The sequence below is a fragment of the Arvicola amphibius genome, chromosome 2, assembly GCF_903992535.2.
Source record: "Arvicola amphibius chromosome 2, mArvAmp1.2, whole genome shotgun sequence".
Taxonomy (NCBI): Eukaryota; Metazoa; Chordata; class Mammalia; order Rodentia; family Cricetidae; genus Arvicola; species Arvicola amphibius.
Window position 1 is genome coordinate 132,224,641 of NC_052048.2, and position 23,200 is coordinate 132,247,840.

General features: G+C 46.2%; 1 protein-coding gene across 1 annotated transcript in view; it reads right to left on the reverse strand.

The window, feature by feature from the left end:
* The window catches only part of Drc1 (dynein regulatory complex subunit 1), a 36,026-nt gene extending 19,706 nt beyond the window's left edge, over positions 1-16,320 (reverse strand). Inside the window, exons 1-4 of the mRNA XM_038320596.1 lie at positions 16,166-16,320; positions 4,735-4,822; positions 3,874-3,986; positions 559-742 (exon numbers count right to left, since the gene is read on the reverse strand). Coding sequence (XP_038176524.1) covers positions 559-742; positions 3,874-3,986; positions 4,735-4,822; positions 16,166-16,320 — 540 coding nt within the window. The remainder of the gene's footprint in view (positions 1-558; positions 743-3,873; positions 3,987-4,734; positions 4,823-16,165) is intronic.
* Positions 16,321-23,200: the final 6,880 nt, after the last annotated feature.

The following is a 23,200-nucleotide window of genomic DNA, read 5'->3' on the forward strand; positions in this document are numbered from 1 at the left end:
TCCGCATGTAAAATATGAAACACTGCTCTCACCTTATGTCATAAAAAGTTAACACAGATGGAATAAAAAACCTTAAAAGCAAAGCCTAAAACAGTGACTATCTGGAAGAAATCAGAAAACGCCTTGGGACAGTGGATTTGTAGTGGGAGCAAAAATCAAAAATAGACAAATGGAACCTGTGCCAGACTCAAACCCTTCTGAGAGCTTAGAGGAACAGTCAACGAGGTGAAGCTGGCATGCAGATGGACAGAGCTCCGCAGCTTCCTGAGAGAGCGGCATGCCTGCCACCTGAGGACTTCCTCTTAGCATAAAAGTACAAACAGGTGGGTTTCTCTTTTTCCTTTCCAACATCATCTCATTGCTGTGGCCCATCTGGTCTTGACTTACTCTCCCCCATCAGCCTCCCAAGTGCTGAGATTACAGGTGTAGATCACCACGCCAGGCTTGACTTGTGTCACTGGCGAGATGATAAAGTGAGGCAGGAAAAGCCAAGGACTGCCAGGCCACGCCCCCTCAGTCAGGACGGAGGCCCGCCCCTGGCCTGCCGCAGCTCCTCACCTGATGCAGCTCACTGATCAGCTTGTTCTTGTCTTCTATGAGGCCAGCACAGTGCAGCTGCTGGGTGTTGAGCATCTCCCACAGTTCCTGAGGAATCCGCTTCTGTCTGCCCTCCTCCCACTTGGCCGTGATTTCGTCATATTTGTCCTGGCTGGTCTTAACTTCATTCTCCAGCTTCTCAAGTCTGCGTAGAGAAGCGTGCTGGGTGTTCTAGGGCCTGCCTTCCAGAGGAGCCAGCGGTTTCTCCTGGGAGCATGGCAGAGGCTCCACAGTCCAGGCTCTTCCCTCAGACCCTCACCAAGAACAAAACCAAACTCTGGGGAAACGGCTTTTGGCTTAATTTTGTACTGAATTTTATTTATCTAGTGTGTTTGTGTATGTGTACATACACATATGTGTGTGCGCAGACATGTGCCACAGCCTGTGTGTGGAGAACAATGGACCAACTTGAAGAAGTCTGCTTCCACTCTGTGGGGCCCACAGATGAACTCAGTCCATCAGCCTTGGGCCAAGTCCCTGTACCCACTGAGCTGTCTCCACACCCTTTCTTTCAGTTTAAGGCTTCACCCCAAGTAACCTACGTCAAGCACTTGCCAAGACAGATCACCAGCAAGTTCGTCTCTTACATTAAGTTCAGCCCATACACTAAGGCCCGGACCACCACCCTTCCATGTCTCTCTCCCCTGCTCTTCATGTCCACACGTCCACACTGAAATCTGCGGTGGCTGATACTGTGTGTCAGCTTGATGGGGTTTAGAATCACCATGGAAACAAGCCTTTGGGTGTGTCTGTAAGGGCCTGTCAAGACACAGTCAACTGAGGTGGGAAAACCAGCTCTAAACAAAAACAAAAAAAAAAAAAACAAAAAAAAAACAAAAAAAAAATCCAAAGCCACAGAGAAACCCTGTCTCGAAAAACCAAGAAAAAAAAACCAGCTCTAAATATGAACCACACCTGGGCTTGAGAGATGGCTCAGAGGTTAAGAGCGTTGCCTGATCTTCCAAAGGTCCTGAGTTCAATTCCCAGCAACCACATGGTAGCTCACAACCATCTGTAACGGTCTGGTGCCCTCTTCTGGCCTGTGACCATACACACAAACAGAATAATGTATACATGATAAATAAATAAATATTTTTTTAAAAATATGGGCCGCACCGATGCAAAGGTTAAAGGGTTGAAGCCTGAGGCTGAATCAGAAGAAGCTGAGCAGAGAGAAGCTGAACCGACTACCAGCACTCATCCCTCTCGACAGGCTTCAGCCGCCCTGTGACCAGCTGTCTTGAGCTCCTGCTGACCTGACATCTCTGCCATGGCAGACTGTGACCCCAAACTGGGAGAGAAGAGAAGTTCCCCCTTCCTTAAGCTGATCTTGTCAGGTATTTTGTCACAGCCCCAAGACAAGGGGCTCAGACAAAACCTCTTCTTCATAAACGCCAACCCCAATTTAAAAACAAGTCAATGCTAAATAAAGCATGTCCATGCATTTGCATCAAGCCAGCTGGGCAGGGTGAGACGGTGATGCTCAGGATTATTGCCCAACAGCTTAGAATCAAATCCTGACATTACGGTCAGTAGACTTGAGACAAGCCACTTAATCTCTGCACACCTCGCTTGACTCCCTTTGTGCAGTGCAGAGGATGAGACCTCTACCTTGGTGACCTTTGTGTGCCTGTTGCTAGGATTAATAAAATGATGTATTGTTTGGGGGCTCAGTACCAGGCTACCACATCACAAGTGATATCTAAATTCTTTTTGCTGAGAGTCTCAGCTGTAATCCAGGCTGGCCTGGAACCCAGTAGGTATGTACCCCTGAGTAGCTTCACACCCCTGAGTAGCTTCACAATTGAGGCTACTCTCCTACCTCAACTTTCCAGCACTGAGGAGAATCCAGGCATGACCACCACACCCAGCTCTTAAACTCTTAGATAAGTTTTCATTAACAACACAGCCTTGGGTGTCTGATCACTCCACCTCCATCATCAGTAACAAAATCAGGAGCACCTTGTAGAGATTCCAAAGAGGCCCGTGAATGGGCACACTGAGGATGCAGGAGAGAAGTCAGTATCAGAGCTGAGGCCCGTGAAGGGGCACACTGAGGATGTAGGAGAAAAGCTGGTATCAGAGCTGAGGCAGGAGCTCTTCTGAAAATGGTGGCCAGGACCACACCAGTGAATGCTTGTAACTCTATATGATTGTCACCATAAAGGGCACAAACTTCTTTAATGACAGGAGCCACAACATAAATATCCTGTGATCATATCCCATACTGCCACAGTTATGGTACCTATTACAATATTTCTTTTCTTTTCTAGAAAATGTTGCTACATATGAATGTAACACTGAGCCACCTGTGGGTCTGCTCATTTAATTGATTTAATATCGAGCTTCTTGGTTGATTTTGTTGTTGTTGTTTTGTTTTTATTTGTTTGTTTTGCTTGTCCTCCCCGCTCCAAATTTTCACTAAGAGCCAGCCACAGTAACGCTATCTTTCATCATGGCTTCAGGTAATGGTGCTGTGTGAAAGGCTGAAGTAAACAAGCCGAGCTGCTTCCCAAGGTGTTTTCTAAGATCAGAGAAGCCAGGACAAGAGGAAGAAAACCCAGTGCACAAGGACACTTTGTTTCAAAGTGCTGCTTCATCTGAGCCTCATCTCAGCCCTAGTCGCCTCTGCAGACGGAACGCTAGGGGGCACTCCAAGCCCAGGTGTCCATCAGCTCGGCTGCAGCTTTAGTGCCACAGCAAAAAAGGTTCCTTGGCAGAGGCTTCAGACGAATGCAGCCCCCCACCCCACATCCCCCTGCAGTTATCACCTGCTTTGTCAACAGCACCTACTCAACAAGCTGCACCTGCAAGAGTCATTCTCAGGCCGGTGGTGGCTCACGCCTTTAATCCCAGCACTTGGGAGGCAGAGGCACGTGGATCTCTGTGAGTTCATGGTCAGCCTGGTCTACAAGAGCTAGTTCTAGGACAGGCTCCAAAACTACAGAGAAACCCTGTCTAGAAAAAAACACAACCATAAAAAAAGTCATTTCCGGGGCTCTTGGCACCGTCTGAGCCACATCTGCCTCTCTCAAGCGTGTTCTGAGATTGCACACACCTCTGCCTAAAACACCTACTCAACAGCCAAACCCTTCTTGGCCTTTCCAGCCCAACCTAAGCCTGTTGAGTTTCTTCTGACCTCTGCAGAGAAACCCTAAAGCCTCCTTGTGTGACTTCCTGCAGTTCTTTATAGTCATCTCAATTCTAAAACAAAGTGCCTGGGACTCAGAAGAATCTAAGGATGTCCACAGTGCGCAAGCGCAGTCGAAGCCTCACCGCTGACGCTTCATCTCCTCTTCTTCAACCCTCCTATGGATCTCTCTGATGTCTGTAGCCACCTGGATATTTGTTACCAACTCAGTACCACAGAGCAGCAGTTTAGTCAATTTCTGAAAAACAAAGAGATGAGAATCTGTAAAGCTAGAACATTCTGTAAAGAATTTAAGAGGGCTGATAACACAGCTCACTGGTAAGGGTCCTTGCTGCCAAACTAGATATAACTTGAGTTCAGTCCCCAAACCCTACACTGTAGAACCGACTCCCACAAATTGTCTTCTGAGTACCATATGCACCATGGCACATATACCCCAGGCACATTAAATAAATAAAATGTAATTATATATTTTAAAAAGTTAAGGCTGGATGTGGGAGCACACACCTTTAATCCTAGAACTCAGGAAGCTGAGGCAAGTGGATCTCTGGCTTTAAGGGCAACCTGGTCTACATAGCAAATCCCAAGCCAGCTTGCTTTGGGATCCCTTGTCTCTATTGCCCTACCCACTCAATATTTACATGGGTTCTGGGGATCTGAACTCCAACCCTTGTGCTTTGGATGCACGCGCTTTAAACACTGAGCCATCCCCAGCCCGTCTCTTGTTTGTTTTTGAGACAGGCTCACACTCTATCCTAGACCAATCTTAAACACATAGCAATGCTCCTGCCCCAATCCCCTGGACAATGGCATTAGAGATGGGCTCCACCTTTCCTGACAAGAACCCACATTTGAAAGCTCACTCCTGGGCAGCCCCCACCCCGACAGGCTCCAGTTCAGCCCCATCTAGAGACAGCAACACAGAAGGTGTGGTGCCTGCCCGCCCGTGAAGACCTCACTGAGGGACTCACGGTCCCAGCTCGTACCAGTCTGCTCTCTTCCTTCTGTTTGTAGCTCTTGCTTTGCTCTTCCTCACTCTCCTTCTTTCCGTCAAGATACTCTCCCAGGGCCTCACTGTGGCGGGGAGAAACCAAAGCAGGATGTTGTTCTCACGAGTGTTTGCGCTCTGTCTTTAAACGCTTCATATACCCAAAACAGACCACTTGAATTTTATTTTTTTCTTTTGTGGGGAGACACAGGTATGTATCCCTAGCTGGCTGAAACTTGATGTGTAAACCAGGATGGCCTTGAACTTGGAGAGACCCAGCTGTCTCTCTGATCCTGTTGGGCCCTAAAGCCCCACCAAGGAGGAGGTCGCCCCAAGAGACACTCTCAGCACGGTTTGATGCAATAGCAAGAGGAATTTTTTTTCTGCCACGGCAGAGGTCCCTCAGCCTCAAGAGGAGAAGGACCCCTGCTTTGTCTACTACAGGCTCTTTTAAAGGAAAAAACCACAAAATCAGGGAGGGGGTGGTACAGAATCAAAGGGAGAGTCCAGAAATCATTTGTCAACTATTTTGACTAGTTCATTTAATGGTCAGCTAACTCTAAATTAATCAATGCTATGGCGATTACAAGGAGGAACACCTGCAGGTCGTCTCACCCCAGTTCCAGGGTCCGGGTCTATTGAAGAAAGACTACAGTGGGGACGGAAAGGACTCAAAGCTCCAGTGCATGCGTGGTTGGTTACCAGGGTCCCCTGGTTCCCAGGAAGGGGGGGTGCAGTAATGCTAAGGTGCCCCAAAGTCTTTCCATCCCAAGTGCTGGGATTGCAGACATGGTGCAGGACTTAGATAAAATTTAAATGAAACACCTAAGAACTAGAGACGTATCTCAGTGGTAAAAGCTTTCCCGACATGAGCAAAGCCCTGGGGTCAATCCCCAGAATCACAAAAAAGGAAAAAAAATAGCCATACACACACAACTGGAAGCATTTCACAAGTGAGTTCTAAGACAGCCGAGGCTGTGGGAGAGACCGTGTCTCAAGAAACGAAACAGGCAGTGGGGCACAGGCCTTTAATCCCAGGAGGCAGGGGCAGCTGGATCTCCACATTCGAGGCCAGCCTGGTCTATACAGTGAAACCCTATCTCAAAAAACAAAACAAAAAAGAAAAAGAAAAAACACCCCACACTAGAAGCAAATATGAGGAAAGGAGAACCTTCCCAAGCCCACCTTCGGTTAAGCTGCCGGTTTCCAGAGCCTGGAATCACCTGGGAGACAAGTATTGGGACCGTCTATGGGAAGAATCACCGCCCACCATCCTGGGCTGGCATCCTTCCCTGCTGTGAACAATGAGCTGAAATGAACGCCCCTCAAGCTGCCTTTGTCACTCTGGAGGACATCACCAAGATGGCGCCTGGTGGCTGACATCTGGCATCTCCATGTCTACATGATGCCATTTGTCTACATGATGACCAGCGATGTGGAGCCAGCTGGTGCCCTCTTCCACCTTTCTGACCTCCCTTTCTCTGAATCAGTCCCTTAAACTTCACCTTGGGTTCAGGAGGGAACCGGTATGCATGGCAAATGGCCTTTGATGAGAACTAAAGCCAGCCCAGGACGGCATGGACTTATTTCTGGCAGGCCCTGCCTCACTGGTCCCGAGAGAATGGTCCACCAGAAAACCGCAGCCTGAGAGCTGGGGCCAGGAACAAACTTTTCAGTTACCTCACTGCCGTTTCCCCTCCAGTGCGGCCACATTAGGAATAAATTCATTTCCTGTCTTCACCACCACTCCCGTCCCAGCTACGGGGACCCCTCAACATAGACCCCTGGGAGCCCAGTTACATCCTGTCTTAGTTAGGATTTCTATTGTTGGGATGAAACGCTATGATAAAAAAAATGGGGGAGGAAAGGGTTTATTTGGTTTAAACTTCTGTGTCACTGTTTATCATTAAAGGAAGCTGGGACAGGAATTCAAACGGGGCAAGAACCTGGAGGCAGGAGCTGATGCAGACGCGAGGAGGGGGAGCTGCTTACTGGCTATTCCCCATGGCTTACTCAGTGGGCTTTCCTGTAAAACCCAGGACCACCAACCCCAGGATGGCCCCGCCCACAATGGGCGGGGATCACTAAGAATATGCCCTCCAGGCTGGCTGGCAGCCCAATCTTAGGGGGGCATTTTCTTAATTGGGGGTTCCGTCCTCTCAGATCATTCTAGCCTGTGTCAGGCTGATTTAAAATTATCATCCAGGGTATGCCGGGCAGTGGTGGCGCACACCTCTAATCCCAGCACTCAGGAGGCAGAGGCAGGCGGATCTCGGTGAGTTGGAGGCCAGCCCGGTCTACCAGAGCCAGTTCTAGGACAGGTTCCAAAACAACACAGAGAAACCCTGTCTCAGGGGGGAAGAAAAAAAAAAAGTTATCCAGGATACATCCCTATTCTCCCAACAGACTGGGAAAGATTTTAAAGGTTGAAAATATCAGGTACTGTTTACACAATGTATAACAATCTAAATCAAGGGCAGTTTGGTAATATTGATCAAAATTTGAAATGTGTTTATTCTCTCCATCCTCAATTTTAGTAATTTTCTAAAGTTATCACAATGACACAAGCACAGAAGCCCAAAATGACTGCAGCTGCTACACCAGTGGGAACAGGAAACTGTCTCAGGTATAGTGGCTGACTTTTTAATGATGTGTTGGGGGAGAGGGTATGAGCAGGTCCAGACGCCTATGGAATCCAGCAGAGGGCAGCGAATCCCCTGGAGCTGGAGTTGCAGGCAGTCATGAGACACCCAGCTTGCATGCTGGAAGCCAACCCTAGTCCTCTGCGGGAACACTATGCTTACACTCTTAGCCACGGGCCATCTCTCTAGTCTCTGCTGCTGACTTCAGTGATTTACACAGCAGCAATATAAAGAGCTACTTATGGCCCAGGAAAGGATGGGATGTAACCTAAGGCAACACAGAGTAGAGAGCATGGTGACTCCAACCTGTAATTCCAGCACTCTACAGACCACATCAGGGGTCGGGGAGTTTAGGATCAGCCACCTTGGCTACCTAGTGAGGATCTGTCTCAAAAAGAAAGATAAAAAAGATATAAAAAATTATAATCCCTTCTACCTGGGAAGAGATAGAGGGAGGGTGGGGATGAAGGAAGTGGGAAGGGAAGGACTTCAGGAGATGTCAGCAAAGGTAGAGAGCTCCCCTTGTAGGTTCTCAGTCCTAGTAAAATGTTCTGGAAGACTGAATATAGGTTAGTGCAACCCTGTAATCCCAGTGTTTGGAAGGTAGAGAATCAAGAGTTTACGGCCACCCTGAGCTACATAGTGAGTTTCAGGTCAGCCTGGGCTGCTGAGACCTTTTCTCAAACAACAAAACAACCATTTCTTGAAGGACATGTTGAGACAGGTTGGAAACACAGGAATTATGAACCCGGGAGGGAAAAGGAATCCCTCACCCAGGAATCTGACTGAAATCTGTCCCCCACTGAGAACGAACAGTAACCCTGACAATGAACAGCATTTGCTTAAGGTCTTCCTCCTTTACTGGATAGAAACCTACAGCTTCCTGGGAGCCTCACCTGAAACCCCACTTACAGTGCAAAAAAGACCTGTCCCAAAGCCTTTGTACAAGCCTAGTGGCTCCTGGCTTCACTTCCAATTATAATCCACCCAAGGCAACTCATGGGCTACTCTATGGTCTCACTTGTCAAAAAGGTGGAACCCTAGGATTAATTTGAGAGCCACCAAAATGGCATACATGTCACTGCTTCATGGTGACCCTCCTTTGAGATGCCTATACCTAGCTCTCAGGTGGGCCTTCCCAAGTGTCTCTCTTTCTCTTAACCCTCGTGATTAAAATGTACACTAAAATATTTTTTTAAAGCGATTGTTTAACCAGGTGGTGGTAGCAGTGCATGCCTTCAGTCCTAGCACTCTGGAGGCAAAGGCAGGTGGATCTCTGTGAGTTCAAGGCCAGCCTGGTCTCTCTACAAGGTGAGATCCAGGGCAGCTAGCTACACAGAGAAACCCTGTCTCAAAAAAAAAATTTATTGTTTTTAGTTATGTGCATGTATGTCTGTATATGAGTTTGTGCTTATGAACTCGGGGTCCCCATGGAAAGAAGAGAGAAGAGGGGTCAGATCCCCTGGAGCTACAGTCAAAGCTGGCTATGAGTCACCCATAGGTGCTTAGGATTAGCTCCAGTCCAAATTCAAAGGCAACGTGAGCTCTTAGCAACCGAGGCATCTCTCCAATCCTTAAAACTCTTTCTAAAATTACATTTTAGGTCTAGAGAGGTAGCTCAGCAGTCAAGAGCACTTGCTGCTCTTCCAGAGGACAAGGGTAAGAATCCCTTGTGGCAACTCACAATCACCTCTTCCAATCCAGTTCCAGGGGATTCGATGAGTTCTTCTGGCCTCCAGAGTACCAGATGTCCATATGGTTTATACACACATGCAGACAAAAACTCATACATAAAATAAAATAAATAATTTATTTTGTTTTGTTTTTCGAGACAGGGTTTCTATGTGTAGCCAGGCTGGCCTCGAACTCACTCTGTAGACCAGGCTGGCCTCGAACTCACTCTGTAGACCAGGCTGGCCTCGAACTCACTCCAGACACAAATTCGTATCCTAATTAGAAGGTAAGACACATGGGAAAATGACAAGTTCAAAGGCCGTGTAGGCTACACATTGAAGGAGAGAGTGAGCAAGGAAGAGAGAGGAGAAAGAAGGGTCTGGAATTCTCCAAGGAGGCAGCAGGTAAACAGCTTGCCACCCCCAAGCAGCTTACTGCCCAGAGGCCTCCCTCACTCCCAAGGCACAAACAGTCTTAAGGGCTCTTGAGTGGCTGTAGGCAGCAAGCTGTCAGGATTCCAGCATTCATCAGGAAACAAGGAGAGCCCTTCACTGGCCTCAACTCCACCCACTTAGTCCAAAGTACACCCCCGCCCATTTTTGAGATAAGAGAGCTGAGAGGCCCCACCGGGCTCTAAATCTTAACCCAAATCCTACTCAGCAGGGCTCTTCACTCCCAGCTCCTGAGATGAAATCACCCTTCACTTTTCTGGAAAGAGCACCAATTGTTCCCTTCTGCCAGGACATTGCCAGGCTAACTTACCTGCATCCCCATGTGCACCTCAAACTTCCTACATTGACCATCAATCAATCAATCAATCGATAACCAGCTCTGTCTAAATACCTCCAGCTAATCCCTGGAACAAAGATCAGGGGTTCAGGGAGGAAAGTGACCACCACAAACTCTCACTGAGGTTCTATTTCAACCTCTTGGCTGCTTTAATTCATCTGTTTTGACCTCCTGGGCACTATACTGGCCAATGTGGTGGCCACTGACCACATGCGACCAACAGACCCTTGAAATAAGGCAAGACCAAACTAAAATGTGCTATGAGTTTAAAATACACACACACTACAGGACTGGAGAGATGGCTCAGTGGCTAAGAACACTTGTTCTTGCAGAGGATCTGGGTTCAGATCCCAGCACCCACCCGCCTTGAAATCAGTCACGACTCTCGTTCCAGGGATCCAATGCCCTCTGTTGATCTCCCCAGGTGTATAAGGCACGCATGTAGTATACATGCATTTATGCAGACAAAACCATCATATAACATAACATAAAATAAATAAATCTAAAAATAAAAATCACCCACCAGAGGCTGGGAAAATAGAAAATAGGGCCTACCTTAGAACATCCAATCTCTAGCACTCACAGGATTCTGGGAGTGGTCATACCCTGTTGTCCTGTTTTGTTGTTGGTTTCTTTGTGACAGGCTCTCCTTGTGTAGCTCAGGATGGCCTGAAACTCTTGATCCATTTGCTCCAGCTTCCCCAATATTGGAGTCGGTGGCATGCACCACCACCCCTGGCTCATCTTCTTTGCCCTGGAAGCTTGGAGGCACTTCTCTCTACTTTGGAATGGACCCTCCTTCCCTCCCTCTTTCCTTCTTTTTCTCCACATCTTCCTCTGCTCGCCCCTCCACTCCCTTTCTTCCTTTGGCGCTGGGAATTGGCCCATGATTGATGGCTGAGCTACACCCTCTCCTTATCTGGAAGAGACCTAGTTCCTCCATTGCGCTGAACAGTCACTTTGTGATTATTATTTTATGTCAAAGGGTGTTTGTCTGCATGTGTGTCTGTGCACCATGTGCAGGCCCAGTGCCCACAGAAACCAGAAGAGGGCGTTGGATCTTCTGGAACTGGAGTTAGAGGCAGTTGTGACCTACCATGGGGTGTTAAAAACACAGTCACTGCTGTTGACTGCTGAGCCATTTCTCCAGGCCTCGTTAGTGTTGAGATTTATTTGTTTGTTTGTTTGTTTGTTTGTTTGGTGAGACAGGGTTTCTCTGCAGTTTTCAAGCCTGTCCTGGAACTAGCTTTTGTAGACCAGGCTGGCCTCGAATTCATAGAGATCTGCCTGCCTCTGCCTCCCGAGTGCTGGGATTAAAGGTGTACGCCACCACTGCCCAGCTTCATTTTATCTTGTTTTGATACAGGGTCTCACTCCATAGCCTTGGCTGACCTGGAACTCCATATTTTAACAAAACTGGTCCTAAACTCAGAGATCACCTGCCTCTGCTTCCTGAGTGCTGGGATTATAGACACCACACCTGATGGTAACTATTTTGTTTGTTTGTTTTTTGTTTATTTGTTTTTTTCTGTTTTTCAAGACAGGGTTTCTCTGTGTTGCCCTGGCTGTCCTCTGCCTCCTGAGTGCTGGAACTAAAAGCATGTGCCACCACACCCAGCTGACAACCATCTTTTTAAAAAATATTTATTTATTTATTATGTATACAATATTCTGTCTGTGTGTCTGCCTGCAGGCCAGAAGAGGGCATCAGATCTCATTTCAGCTGGTTGTGAGCCACCATGTGGTTGCTGGGAATTGAACTCAGGACCTTTGGAAGAGCAGGCAATGCTCTTAACCGCTGAGCCATCTCTCCAGCCCCTGACAACCATCTTTTTAAAAGATATTATTTATCTATTCGTGTGTGGTGTGTGTGTTCAAACCCTGGCGTACATGTGAAGGTCAGAGGGTAACTTTCAGAACTTGGATCTTGCCTTCTACCTTGTTGAGGCAAGGGAAAATAAAGCTAGAATCTCAAAAGGGGGAAATGTTAGTTATACACACATACAAGTATGTGATTATACAAATTCTCCCAATTCAGAGACAATAAAGACCATTTAGGATTTAAAATTATTTCACTCAAAATACCCAATCACTTAGAAACTCGAAATATATTACTACCATAAAGCATAAAAAATAATTTAAATACTATGACAAATATGTCATATATGTGGTGTCCCCCAGAGTCTCCAGCACTTGGAAGGCTGAGACAGGAGAATTTCAGGGAGTTCAGGATCATCCCTACCCCAAAGGTATTACAAATGCATTATGTTTACATTATGCATACATTAACAAAGAGAGCTAATGGTGCTGGGGCAAGGAGGGACTTGACTGAGAGCCTCTCTGCATAATGATCTACCTGGGCTGCTTCTGAGGGCTAATTCTTTGGTTACTAAAGATTACTAAAAGACAATTATCTCCTCAACCTGAGAGCATTTCCAAATACCAAAATGACTTCTTAATTTCAGTATTTTACAATGTCCAACTTTGCTTAACATGTTCAAAACCCAGTCTTTAATGTCCTGCCTCGCCGTCCCACCAGCGTCTTACCACAGCTACCTGTGCAGGGCGTCAGAAGAGGAGCGAAGGAGGAGAGAGCTGTAGATACTAGGTATATGGAAAGAGGTCGAAGAGGCTAGACTCCATAATAAAACACATCTGTCTACGAAGCTGTCAGACGGATAACTGCCAGATGTGCTCCTCAGATTCGAGTAATTAAAAATGGGCAGGTCATTTATTAACAGAACCAGAGGAAGTAAAGCAAAGATGGAGACAATACTTTTACACCCTATACAAAGACCCTAATGCTGTCAATGTAGACTACAATGAGAAACACATCAGCAGCCACTCAAACACCAGAGACAATGAGGAAATATTAAATATTGACAGGAGTGAGACAGAGGAATCTATCAAGAGAACAAAACACAGGAAGGCCCCAGGAGTGGATGGCATCATGGTGGAGGAGTTGTAGGAGGCTACAATAGACTCAGGGGCTGAGGCGCTTCTCAGACTCTTCAGAGAGATGTGGGAACATGAAGTGATTCCCACAGAATGGAAGCACTCAGTCATAATTCCCATACACAAGAAGGACAAACTGACTGCTCAGATTACAGGGACATTAGTTTGTTGTGCCACAGCAGCAAGATCTCCTCCATTGTCCTGCAAAGGATCAAGGGCAGAACAGAGGAAATCCTAGCAGAGGCCAAGTGTGGATTCACAGCAAACAGAAGCACAATTGACCAGATCTTCACTTTGAGGCAACTGGCAGAAAAATATGAAGAATTTGGAAAAGACTTTTATGTCTGGTACATCAACTTCAGGAAGGCATTCGATAGCATTTGGAGGAAAGAACTTTGGGAAACAATGAGGTTCTACAAGCACACAAAGAAAATCATAATACTAGAAAATGCCTATAAATATACCTTTGCATCAGTCAAAGTCTGTGGAGAGCTAAGGGATCAGTTTAAGACAATGTAGGAGAGTTGCAGGGATGCGCCCTCTCACCACTATAATATGTTCCTGGAATTAATAATAGAACAGCCCTGGAGGATGAGGAGATAGGCGTGCAGGTAGGTGGTGTACAAATCAATAACTTGCACTTTGCTGACATTATATATATATATATATATATATATATATATATACATACACATAAGTAGTATACAGCACTAGTTATTGAAAGTCCAAATGAGCTGCAGGCCGTGGTAAACAGAGTGGTGGAAGTCAGTGAGAACCTTGGTAAGAAAGTAAACATGGAGAAGACTGAGATACAACACATGGGGAGGGCACACAGGATTTTAACATTGCAATAAAGAATCAGAACCTCAAGTCAACAGTCAACTTTGTCTATCTGGAAGGAAACCTCAGTTCAAAAGAGGGATCTATTTCAGAGATCAGAAGGCAGATAGGGATAGTGAGGCCTGCATTCCAGGCATTAGGAAAGGTTTGGTCAGCAAGAGACACAACGACAACAACAAAATTACAAGTACATGAGACCCTTGTCCTGATCTGAAACCTGGACAATGAGACGCTCCTAGGAACAGCAGCTGAATGTGTTTGAATGGCATGTCTCCGGAGGATTCTAGGCATCACATGAAGAGATTGGCTATGCAATGATGACATTAAGAAACATCTCCATCTACAAAAGGAAGCAAACTACAGGATACAGGAAGTGGCACTTGAGATGACAGCAGATACCCGAAGATAGCACTGCTTGGAGGAGTGCACAGGATAAGACGAAAAGGAAGGCCCCCAAAATGCTGGACAGACAGCATAAAGGAAGACTGGAACCTTGGGTGGTGTAGGAGGTTTTTACCTTGGGTGGTGTAGGAGGTTTTTCTGTTCATGTATTGCTTTCATTGGTTAATGAATAAAGAAACTGCTTTGGGCCTGATAGGGCAGAACTTAGGTAGGTGGAGAAGACAGAACTGAATGCTGGGTAGAAGGGCAGAGAGAGAGAGATGCCATGGATCTCCTGCCTGAGACAGACGCTGGTTAGAATCTTGCTGGTAAGCCACAGTCACATGGCAATACACAGATTAATAGAAATGGGTTAAATTAAGATGTAAGAATTAGCCAATAAGAAACTAGAGCTAATGGGTCAAGCAGTGTTTTAATAAATACAGTTTCTGTATGATTATTTCGGGTGTAAGCTAGCCGGGCGGCCGGGTCAAACAAAGGGCTGCCTCTCCCTTGTAACACTTGGGTATGACAATAACACAAGCATCTGCCCAGGATAGGAACGACTGGAGAACCGCCATAAACATTTGCCCACGCATGCTCAGCATTGCCGGGGCACAAATGAATGAAACAATCATATCCAACTGCTTCTCTCCAAAGCGTCACCTCAAAGAGTCCCGGCCAAGCCTGTGCCTCACCAGAGCCAGGGCAGCTGTCCCCTTCCCTCCTCGTCTCCTCAGTTACACCTCTGGCCCCTTCACACCGTTCCCCAAACAGCAAGCAAAATGATTTGAGGGTGAAAACGCCACCCTTCCTGTCGAGAAAGTGACCTTTATTTTGCTGAGGCATTATCAGATACCGTTATCGCAGCCAATAAATATCTTAACACAATCTAGGCAGTTCTGTCTCAGGCTCCAGGCCATCCTCTCTAGCTGCCTGTCTTTAGGTCCCACAGCCACTGTTTTCCTTTCCTCCTTGCTGTCCTGTCATAGCTCATACAGTGCTACTTCCTCCCTTGGCTCACTTTAATGTGTCCTCTCTCCCTCATTAACGCATAACTGTCCTGAGGGAACTTTTGTCTTGTACCATTTGGAGCCAAACAGAAGGGCAGACAAAGAGTCCAGTTCATCTGTTTACCGCAGAACGCAGCAACAGACACACGGAGGATGCTCCTGCCTTGCTCAGTTCCTGAACCAAAACCAGTTCTCATCCCCGAACCTAATAACTAAAGAGGTAGCATAGTTCCCAGGAGGAACAACCTGATACACAATGGCAAGCGCATCTTGTAATGATGCCCGCAGCCCTTTCCTGAAGGACTGGTGGTTATTGGGGAGCTAATAGTGAGGAAAGAGGGATAGCCAGACAGTTTTAGGACAATTAAAAAAAAGATCTGAGTTAACACAGATACCATCATCATGGCCTTACTAATTAATTAGGATGAAGGTACATGGGCACCAACATCTTATGCTTCTGCTGGATCTGTACACTCAGCCAAAGGTCATGTTTCCACTCCACCAAAAGTAAAAGTGGAATGAACTACTTAGAAGTTGAGGATACTTTTAAGTCTGGGTAAGAGCTCTCACGGTGTGGGGGCCAAATGGATGTCCCTTCGACTGGGCTGAAGCTAATAAAGACTTCAGAGCCTAGGAGGTATGGTGGGGGTACAGATATGGTAGCCTCCATTATGCCTAACTCACGTGTCTGGAACTAAAAATGACTGGATGGAGTCTGGAAAACGATTATCAGTTCCAGCAAACTATCCTGATCTTTGCTACAATAGATCATCATGGCCAGGGGACCAGTGAGTGCGGCCACTAACTAAAATGAAAGCGTTTACTTCACTTTATTTTATTTTATTTTATTTTATTTTATTTTATTTTGAGGAGACAGGGCCTTACTATGTAGACCAGGCTATCCTTGACCTCGAAGAGGTCTGCCTACCTCTGCCTCTCCAGTACTGGGATTAAAGGCATGAGCTACCACGCCTAGCTGTCCCAAAACTCGCTGCTTGAATGTTCTGGGAGAAAACGTTTCCTGCTCACACTTAGAGCACACCCACCCCTCACCGCCGAGCTCCCACCCAACCTGTCCCAGCTTCTGCACTCCGGTCTGGGCTCTCCATCACACCAGCCCGCCTCCCCTGCTCACCGCCTTCGGGCTTCCTGGCGGGCGGCGATGCGCAGGCGCCGGGCCTGGATGCGCTCCTGCGGGTTATCCGAATGCACCGAGGGCCCGTGAATCGGGGTGGTTAGGTGTTCTTCCCCATTCTGCTCCATGACGCCAATGTTTCCTGACGGATTCATGGCAGTGGTCTCCCGCCCACTGACGGCTCCGCCTGGACTCTCAGCCCGGTTGCTAGGAACAAGCCGTTGCCAAGAGAAGGCAGTCACCTGACCTACAGCTGGCGTCGTTGTGCGCGCGCAGTTCTTCAGTCGCTCACCAAGCTTTGTATCCCAATAGAGATACAAAATTATTCGCTTTGCCTGAAGTTTAGTTTGCAAGGGCTGGCCTTTCCCCACGAAGGCAGCTGGAACAAGTGGCACCTCATCCCTTTCTAACTCGAACGACCAATTCATCATCCATTGACCAGTGAATATTTCTAAAATGCACATTCCTCCAATGTAACTGAGGACCTGCTGCATGAAAAGCATTGTGCCCAGGCTAGGGATAGCGTCGTCCCTTCCTCAAGCAGAGTGTTGAGTGAGTGCAGAGCCCATTACGGGTTTTTTGTTTGTTTTTGGAAGTGTGAGCCCAAGTCCGAACATCACCCACCTGCATCCAGGAGCTTGAGAATGACTTAGAGGGGACCCAGGACACCACCGATCTCTCAAAGCAACAGTCTATAGAAAAACATTCCTTAGTCACAGCGTGTCCCCTGGGTCGGCGAGATGGCTCACCAGGTGATGTCTCTTGCTGAGTAGACTGACCACTTGAGTTCAATCCGTGGAACCCACACTATGAAAAAAGAACCAGCTCTGACTAGTTGTCCTCTGATCCTCACACCCTGCAGCGGGCACTCAAGCACACACAAACATACGTGTAAACATTTTTTGAAATGTTCTCATTAAGAATTAAAACCATAGCTGGGCGGTGGTGTTGCACGCCTTTAATCCCAGCACTCAGGACACAGAGGCAGGTGGATCTCTATGAGTTCGAGGCCAGCCTGCTCTACAGAGTGAGTTCCAGGATAGCCAGGGCTACACTGAACAACCCTGTCTCAACCCCTGTCCGAAAAAAAAAAAAAAAGAAAAGAAAAAATTAAAAGCATGTATGCCGGCTTGTGAAAGAGCCTAGTGGTTAAGGGCTTGCCCACACCAGCAAGTGGGTATGAAAGTGGGAGCCCCAGGGACAGGACACACAAGACAAAAACGCCATCCCTAGGGGCTGGAAAGATGGCTCAGTGGTAAAGAGCACCGGCTGCTCCTTCAGAGGTCCTGAGTTCAATTCCCAGCAACCACATGGTGGCTCACAACCATGATGTAATGACATCTGGTGCCCTCTTCTGACTTAAAGTCATCCATGCAGATAGAGCACTCATAACTTTAAAAAAAAAAAGGCCATTCCTGTAATCTCAGCACTCAGGAGACTAGATAGTGAGTTCCAGGTCATCCTGAACCCTGTCTCTTAATAATTAATTAAAATATTAAATGTTTCTAAATTAATTAAAATAAAAAAAACTGTAAAGCCCTACACCAATTGGTTCACAATAAGTCCTCTGGGAGGAAGTTTGAGGCAGGAGGTCTGGAGCCACAACTGGACTACAACTCCCTCATCCCCCCAAGAGATTGGAGATTGAATTTAGGGGCTCACATGCTAGATGAAGGTTCTGCCCCTAAGATGATACCCCCACTCTTTACAGCCCTTTAGGCTAAACTGTACCAGTATCATTCTGACTGCACCTCACCTCACCAGCCCATGGACAGCTAAAGAAAGTTTCTAGAATGCAGACGCTAGTCCTGGACTTGCCTTGCCCCCTTGGACAAATCACAATTCCTTGAAGGCTATTTCCTTAGCTACCAAGAAAAGCATTTACTGTCTTGTCTACTTGATTTAAAGGGCAGGTCAGGAAGATAAGACCTTTGTGAACAAGCCCTGCCAAGAGGCAAGTGGAGCCTTTTCTTTCCTATTAATTAATTTTAAGTATCAGTTTAAGTCTCGAAGTGGTGAGAACAGGGGCAGCTGCTTCTATAATTTCAAGCCTTCTACAAAGCTCTCTCTGCTTTGTTATAACCTCAGGTATTAATCTTTCCTAGAGGCTTAGGCTGTCAGGTTCTGGTCCACGCTTTTAACGTCCATAAAGAAACGTGTCTGTGTGTGCTTGTGCACGTACTTGGTTAGCTGTGGCTGTGAGTAGGAACCACCATATAGTCAAGGGAAATGAACTGCTACACAGGAGATGGGAGAACAATGGTACCATAAAATTCCCAGAAGCTCGAGGGAGATGGAGGACAATCAGAAATTCAAGGCCATTTGTGGCAACTTAGTGGGGGGTGGGCAGCCTGGGCTACATGAGACCCTGTCTCGAAAGAAAAAAAAAAGAAAGAAAGAAAGAAAAAGAACCAAGTGTGGTAGTGTATGCCTTTAACTCCAGCAGAGGCAGAGATCTCTGAATTCAAGTCGTCTTGGTCTACAAAGCAAATTTCAGGACAGCAATAGCTACATAGTAGAGAAAAAAAATCCATGACAAGTAAGTAGTAAGTATATTGGGTGATGAACAGACCTAGCACTGTACAGGTATGGTCTAGCTTGTGTGGGAGGGCAGACTCCATTTTTCTATTGTTTGGCTGCTGGTGACTCTCAGACCTCACGCCTTTCTACTCCATGTCTGGACCAGCTGTTTCAAAAGGGAAGTTGGAGATAGTTTAGTGATATTGCACTTGCTTAGTATATGTGTGAGGCTCTGCCTCCCCACCCCCCGCCAGACTCTCAAACAAGCAAAAACAAAAGAAAAACAAAACCAGGATGCAGCAGGAGAGATGGCTCAGCTATAGAAAGCATCTGTTGATCTTCCAGAGGACCTGAGTTCAGTTCCCAGCACCCATACCAAGTGGCTCCCAACTGCCTGTAACTCCAGCTCCACAGGACCTGACACCTTCTTCTGGTATCCTCCCTCCTACACACACACACACACACACACACACACACACACACACACACACAAATACATCTTCAAAAACTAGCAAATGCTTAAGTGTCTTTTGCTGGCAGGTGATTCCAAGCATATGATAGGGACTCCCATCTAGACCAAGCCATAACTACAGCAAAGGTCACGAACTGGTCTTTCCTGGCTCAATCCACTCCCCGACCAGCTGTTCTTAGCCAATCTCAATTATGTAATAAGCCTTTTTGTTTGCTTTGGATAGTCTTGTGGTTGCCTTAAGACAGCATCTCACTTTGCAGCTCAGGCTGGCCTAGAGCTCACTATGTGGCAACCTCCCAAGTGCTAGGATTACCGATTTAAACCACAATGCCTAGGCTGCAGTAAGTTTTTTTCATTGGTATAGGAAATGAATGTCATAAAAGGCTCTAGGAAGGCCCCTTACAGGACAGTCTGCCAGGAGTCATCAACATCTCAAGGCCATTCTACTTAAAACACCTATCCTAGGAAATAAAGTGTCCTTGGAGGTAGACTGACCAGTTTTACTCAGCACTGTGTACTATAGCATCCACCAAGACACCTGCTACATGGTAAGAGTCCAACATATACATGTCACTGAAAAACTGCAAACATATCTCTACGCTTATTCTGGTTACTTATATTTTAAAAGCTGGTATGGCACAAGATCCATCGGGGGGAAAAAACTGCCAAAGCTGAGGCTGGAGAGATAGCTCAGCGGTTGAGAGCCCTGGCTGTCCTTCCAGAGGACCTGGGTTCAATTCCCAGCACCCACATGGCAGCTCACAACTGTCTCTAACTCCAGGGAATCTCACAACAATGCACATAAAATAGAATTAAATAAATTACCTAAACACCTGCCAGAGCATTCCTGGGATGATACAGAATTTATGTGACTTAGAACGACACTCAAGATCTATTCAAGAAAAAAACAAAGAGAAGCAGGCAAGTCTCAGAGTCCACCACACCTACGCTCTCCAGATCTCTTGCTTTTCTGAGTGCTTTACTTTTCCTCTTAACCTCTCAGCTTAAATCTATATACTAAAATATTATTAAACCCCGGCTCTACTTCATACAAAAAGGAAGATATGGGTCATGGAAAGCATCACCCAATTATATCCCAGTTTGGGTAAATTTTACCAACTCAGTTAATTCCCAGAAGGAAATTTTCATCCAATTTTATTTCTGAAACTTCTTTAGTATTATCTTTAAAGTATGAAGGAAAGGGCCAGGATGAGGGCTGGGGAGTGGAGGGGCAAAGGTGCTTGAGTTCCATCCACCGGAGCCCCATAGTGAAGAGAAGCAAATCCCACAAACTGTCAGCCAGACGTGGGCAGTGGCATATGCCTACCGCCAATATATACATCTTTAAAGGTTTAAGTATGGAGAGAGGAACAGAGGCACCAGCGGAGCCAGGAGTTGAAGCAGGGCTTGGACAATGACTGAAAGGTTTTTAAAATTTCACCTTTGGGTAGGGATGGAGAGCTTGCCTAGCATACATGAATCCTGGGTTAACCCCCAGCACAGAAGTAAACTGGTTACGGGGGCACATACCTACAACCTTAGCTCTCAGGAGGTAAGACAAGAGGGTCAAAGTTCAAAGTCATCATCAGCTACACAGTATTTGAGGCCAGAATGGGCTACATGAAAGCCTAACTTTAAAAAGTTACTAAGGGTTGTAAAATGGTTAGTAAAAAAACAAGTTTGTGTTTATACTTCCACGCTGTCCCGGGTAATCAAGCAAGCTACTGCTGTCACTCTGGTCATAAAGCAAGTCACATCCAGGAAGGTCTCTGAAAGCAAGCTGGTCTTTTTATACCCCAAACAAGCAATAACCAGAAAGAGAGCAACAACCTTCTTTTCAGGACTAGCAATGTAGTTCAGCTGGAACCCCAGCACAACATAAACCAGGCCCATTGGCACACACACCTGCAATCCCAGTAATGGCAAATGGAACAAGATCAGAAAGCCAAGGCCATCTTAGAAATATCCTTGACAACATATCAAGTTTGGGGGCCAACGAAGGCCAAGAAAGACTCATTTATCTGATATATATGTGTGTGTGTGTGTGTGTGTGTGTGTGTGTGTGTGTGTGTGTGTGTGTGTGTGTGTGTGTGTATATATATCTGGGGGTTCAGATTCTTCTGTTAGCCAGCTGCCCACTGCAACGACAGCTGCCCACCCAGGTTAGACACGGGACCCACGTGCAGATACATGGCCCTCTGAACCACAATGGAACTGCAAGACGTCCACTCATGTGTTGTCCTTGAGGAATGAGTCCAGGTCTCAGGGATATTCACGTTATGAATTTCTTGTATATTTAAAGTGAAACTGAGTGATGCTTTCCGTGTGTGCGTGCGTTTGTGTGTGTGCGCGCGCGTTTGTGTGTGTGTGTGTAACCTTTCCTATTGTGCTTTACACTGACTAATGGTTCTGAGTCGAGCAGCTGGGACTGCTTCCCATTACAGAGCTTTCCCTTTCGTATGCACCAAGGAAGGACAAAAAAAAAAAAAAAAAGACAACTGAAAACAATTAAAAGGATTTAAAAATTATTTATTTTTATTACAATAAATATTTATCAATAAAAGAATTAAACAATTTAAAACTAAAACCCACCGCTTAACTTTTGGAGTTCACAGCAGCAGACATGAACATAAATCCAGAGAAGGTCAAGGCCTCTAGAATCCGGTGACAAGAAACAGGTCTTGGTTATCTGGACAAGCAGCAGGGAACAGTGGCACAGAAAATGCAAACATCACATCCAAACACCTCAGAGTAGTTTACTATCCATTGAATCACAAGACTTGGAACATTCCAGTAAACTTAAGCAAGCTGCAGAGCTCTGCCTTGTCAAAGAGCAAGCATCTCCCCGATGAGGTCCACAGGTACTGCTCCCAAAGCTGCCTCCTAGCCAAAAAGGGCCCAGAAACCTCGACTCTGAAGATAGCAGCCAGCATTCTTAAACCAGTCTGGTTCCTAATTCCCTGGTGAAAAGGAAGGGGTAAGTGGTGTACTTAGGGGGTTTTTTCAAGGCCTGAGATGACCTGGGGCAGGGAAGGCTATAGCTCCAGGTGGGGAAGTGGCTTTAGATGTGGACCAAGTCCACACAAAGCAACAGTCTAATGAGGGTTACCACCTGGCTGATAATCAAGAGTAAACTCTATGTAGACACTATATCATATATACACACGGAGAATAGGTGTACATACTAAACATGTGTATATACACAGAGAACAGGTATACACATTAAATGTGTATATACACAGAGAACAGGTGTACACATTAAATGTGTATATAGAGAGAACACATGGAACCAGATTAAGTAAATGCTACATTAGTTTACTATTACACTGCAAGTCCTATACAGGCCAGCTACAACTAAAAGTACTTGAAAGGAGAAAGATTTTATGTCCTTTTCATTTTTCTCTCTGGTATCATTTTCCTTCTTTGTGGTACACCCCCCCCCCCCCCCCCCCCACCTGCTCTAGTTTTTAGGCGCCTGGAAGGGACGGAAATTTACTCTTGCTTCAGAAGACTTGAGAAAATCTACTGGTAATGGCACCAAATTAAACTTCGCAGCCACAACTGCTGCCACATATTCTGAGCATGAGACCTCACTCAGGAAAGCAGCTGTTTATTCTCCTTCTCCTGCCATCCACTGACTCCACTGACAGGGGAAGGGAAGAGCAGATGTCCTCCCTTATACTTGGCCATCACTGTCTTCCACTCTACCCAGAGAGAAGAAAAATAAATTAAAACTAGAATTCAGAATTCAACACAGAATCCTGCATTCTTGAGACATTTTGAAGAGAACTCATCATTAGCCGGTTGATGGATAACAGTAATTCCAATAGGTCAGTGAAGCAGCCAAGTTAAACAGGCTACTTCTATAACCTGCTTAACCTCAAGTACAGAATAAACAAGTTCCAGGTCATGAGTTTTTTCTCTAGATATTAAAAGTCCTTACCAAGAATATTAAAATTGAGAATTCATCAAGGATTATTTTGTTTATGAAAAACCCAAATCAACGCTTATCTTGATTGTTACCCAAAGAAACTGCTTAAAAA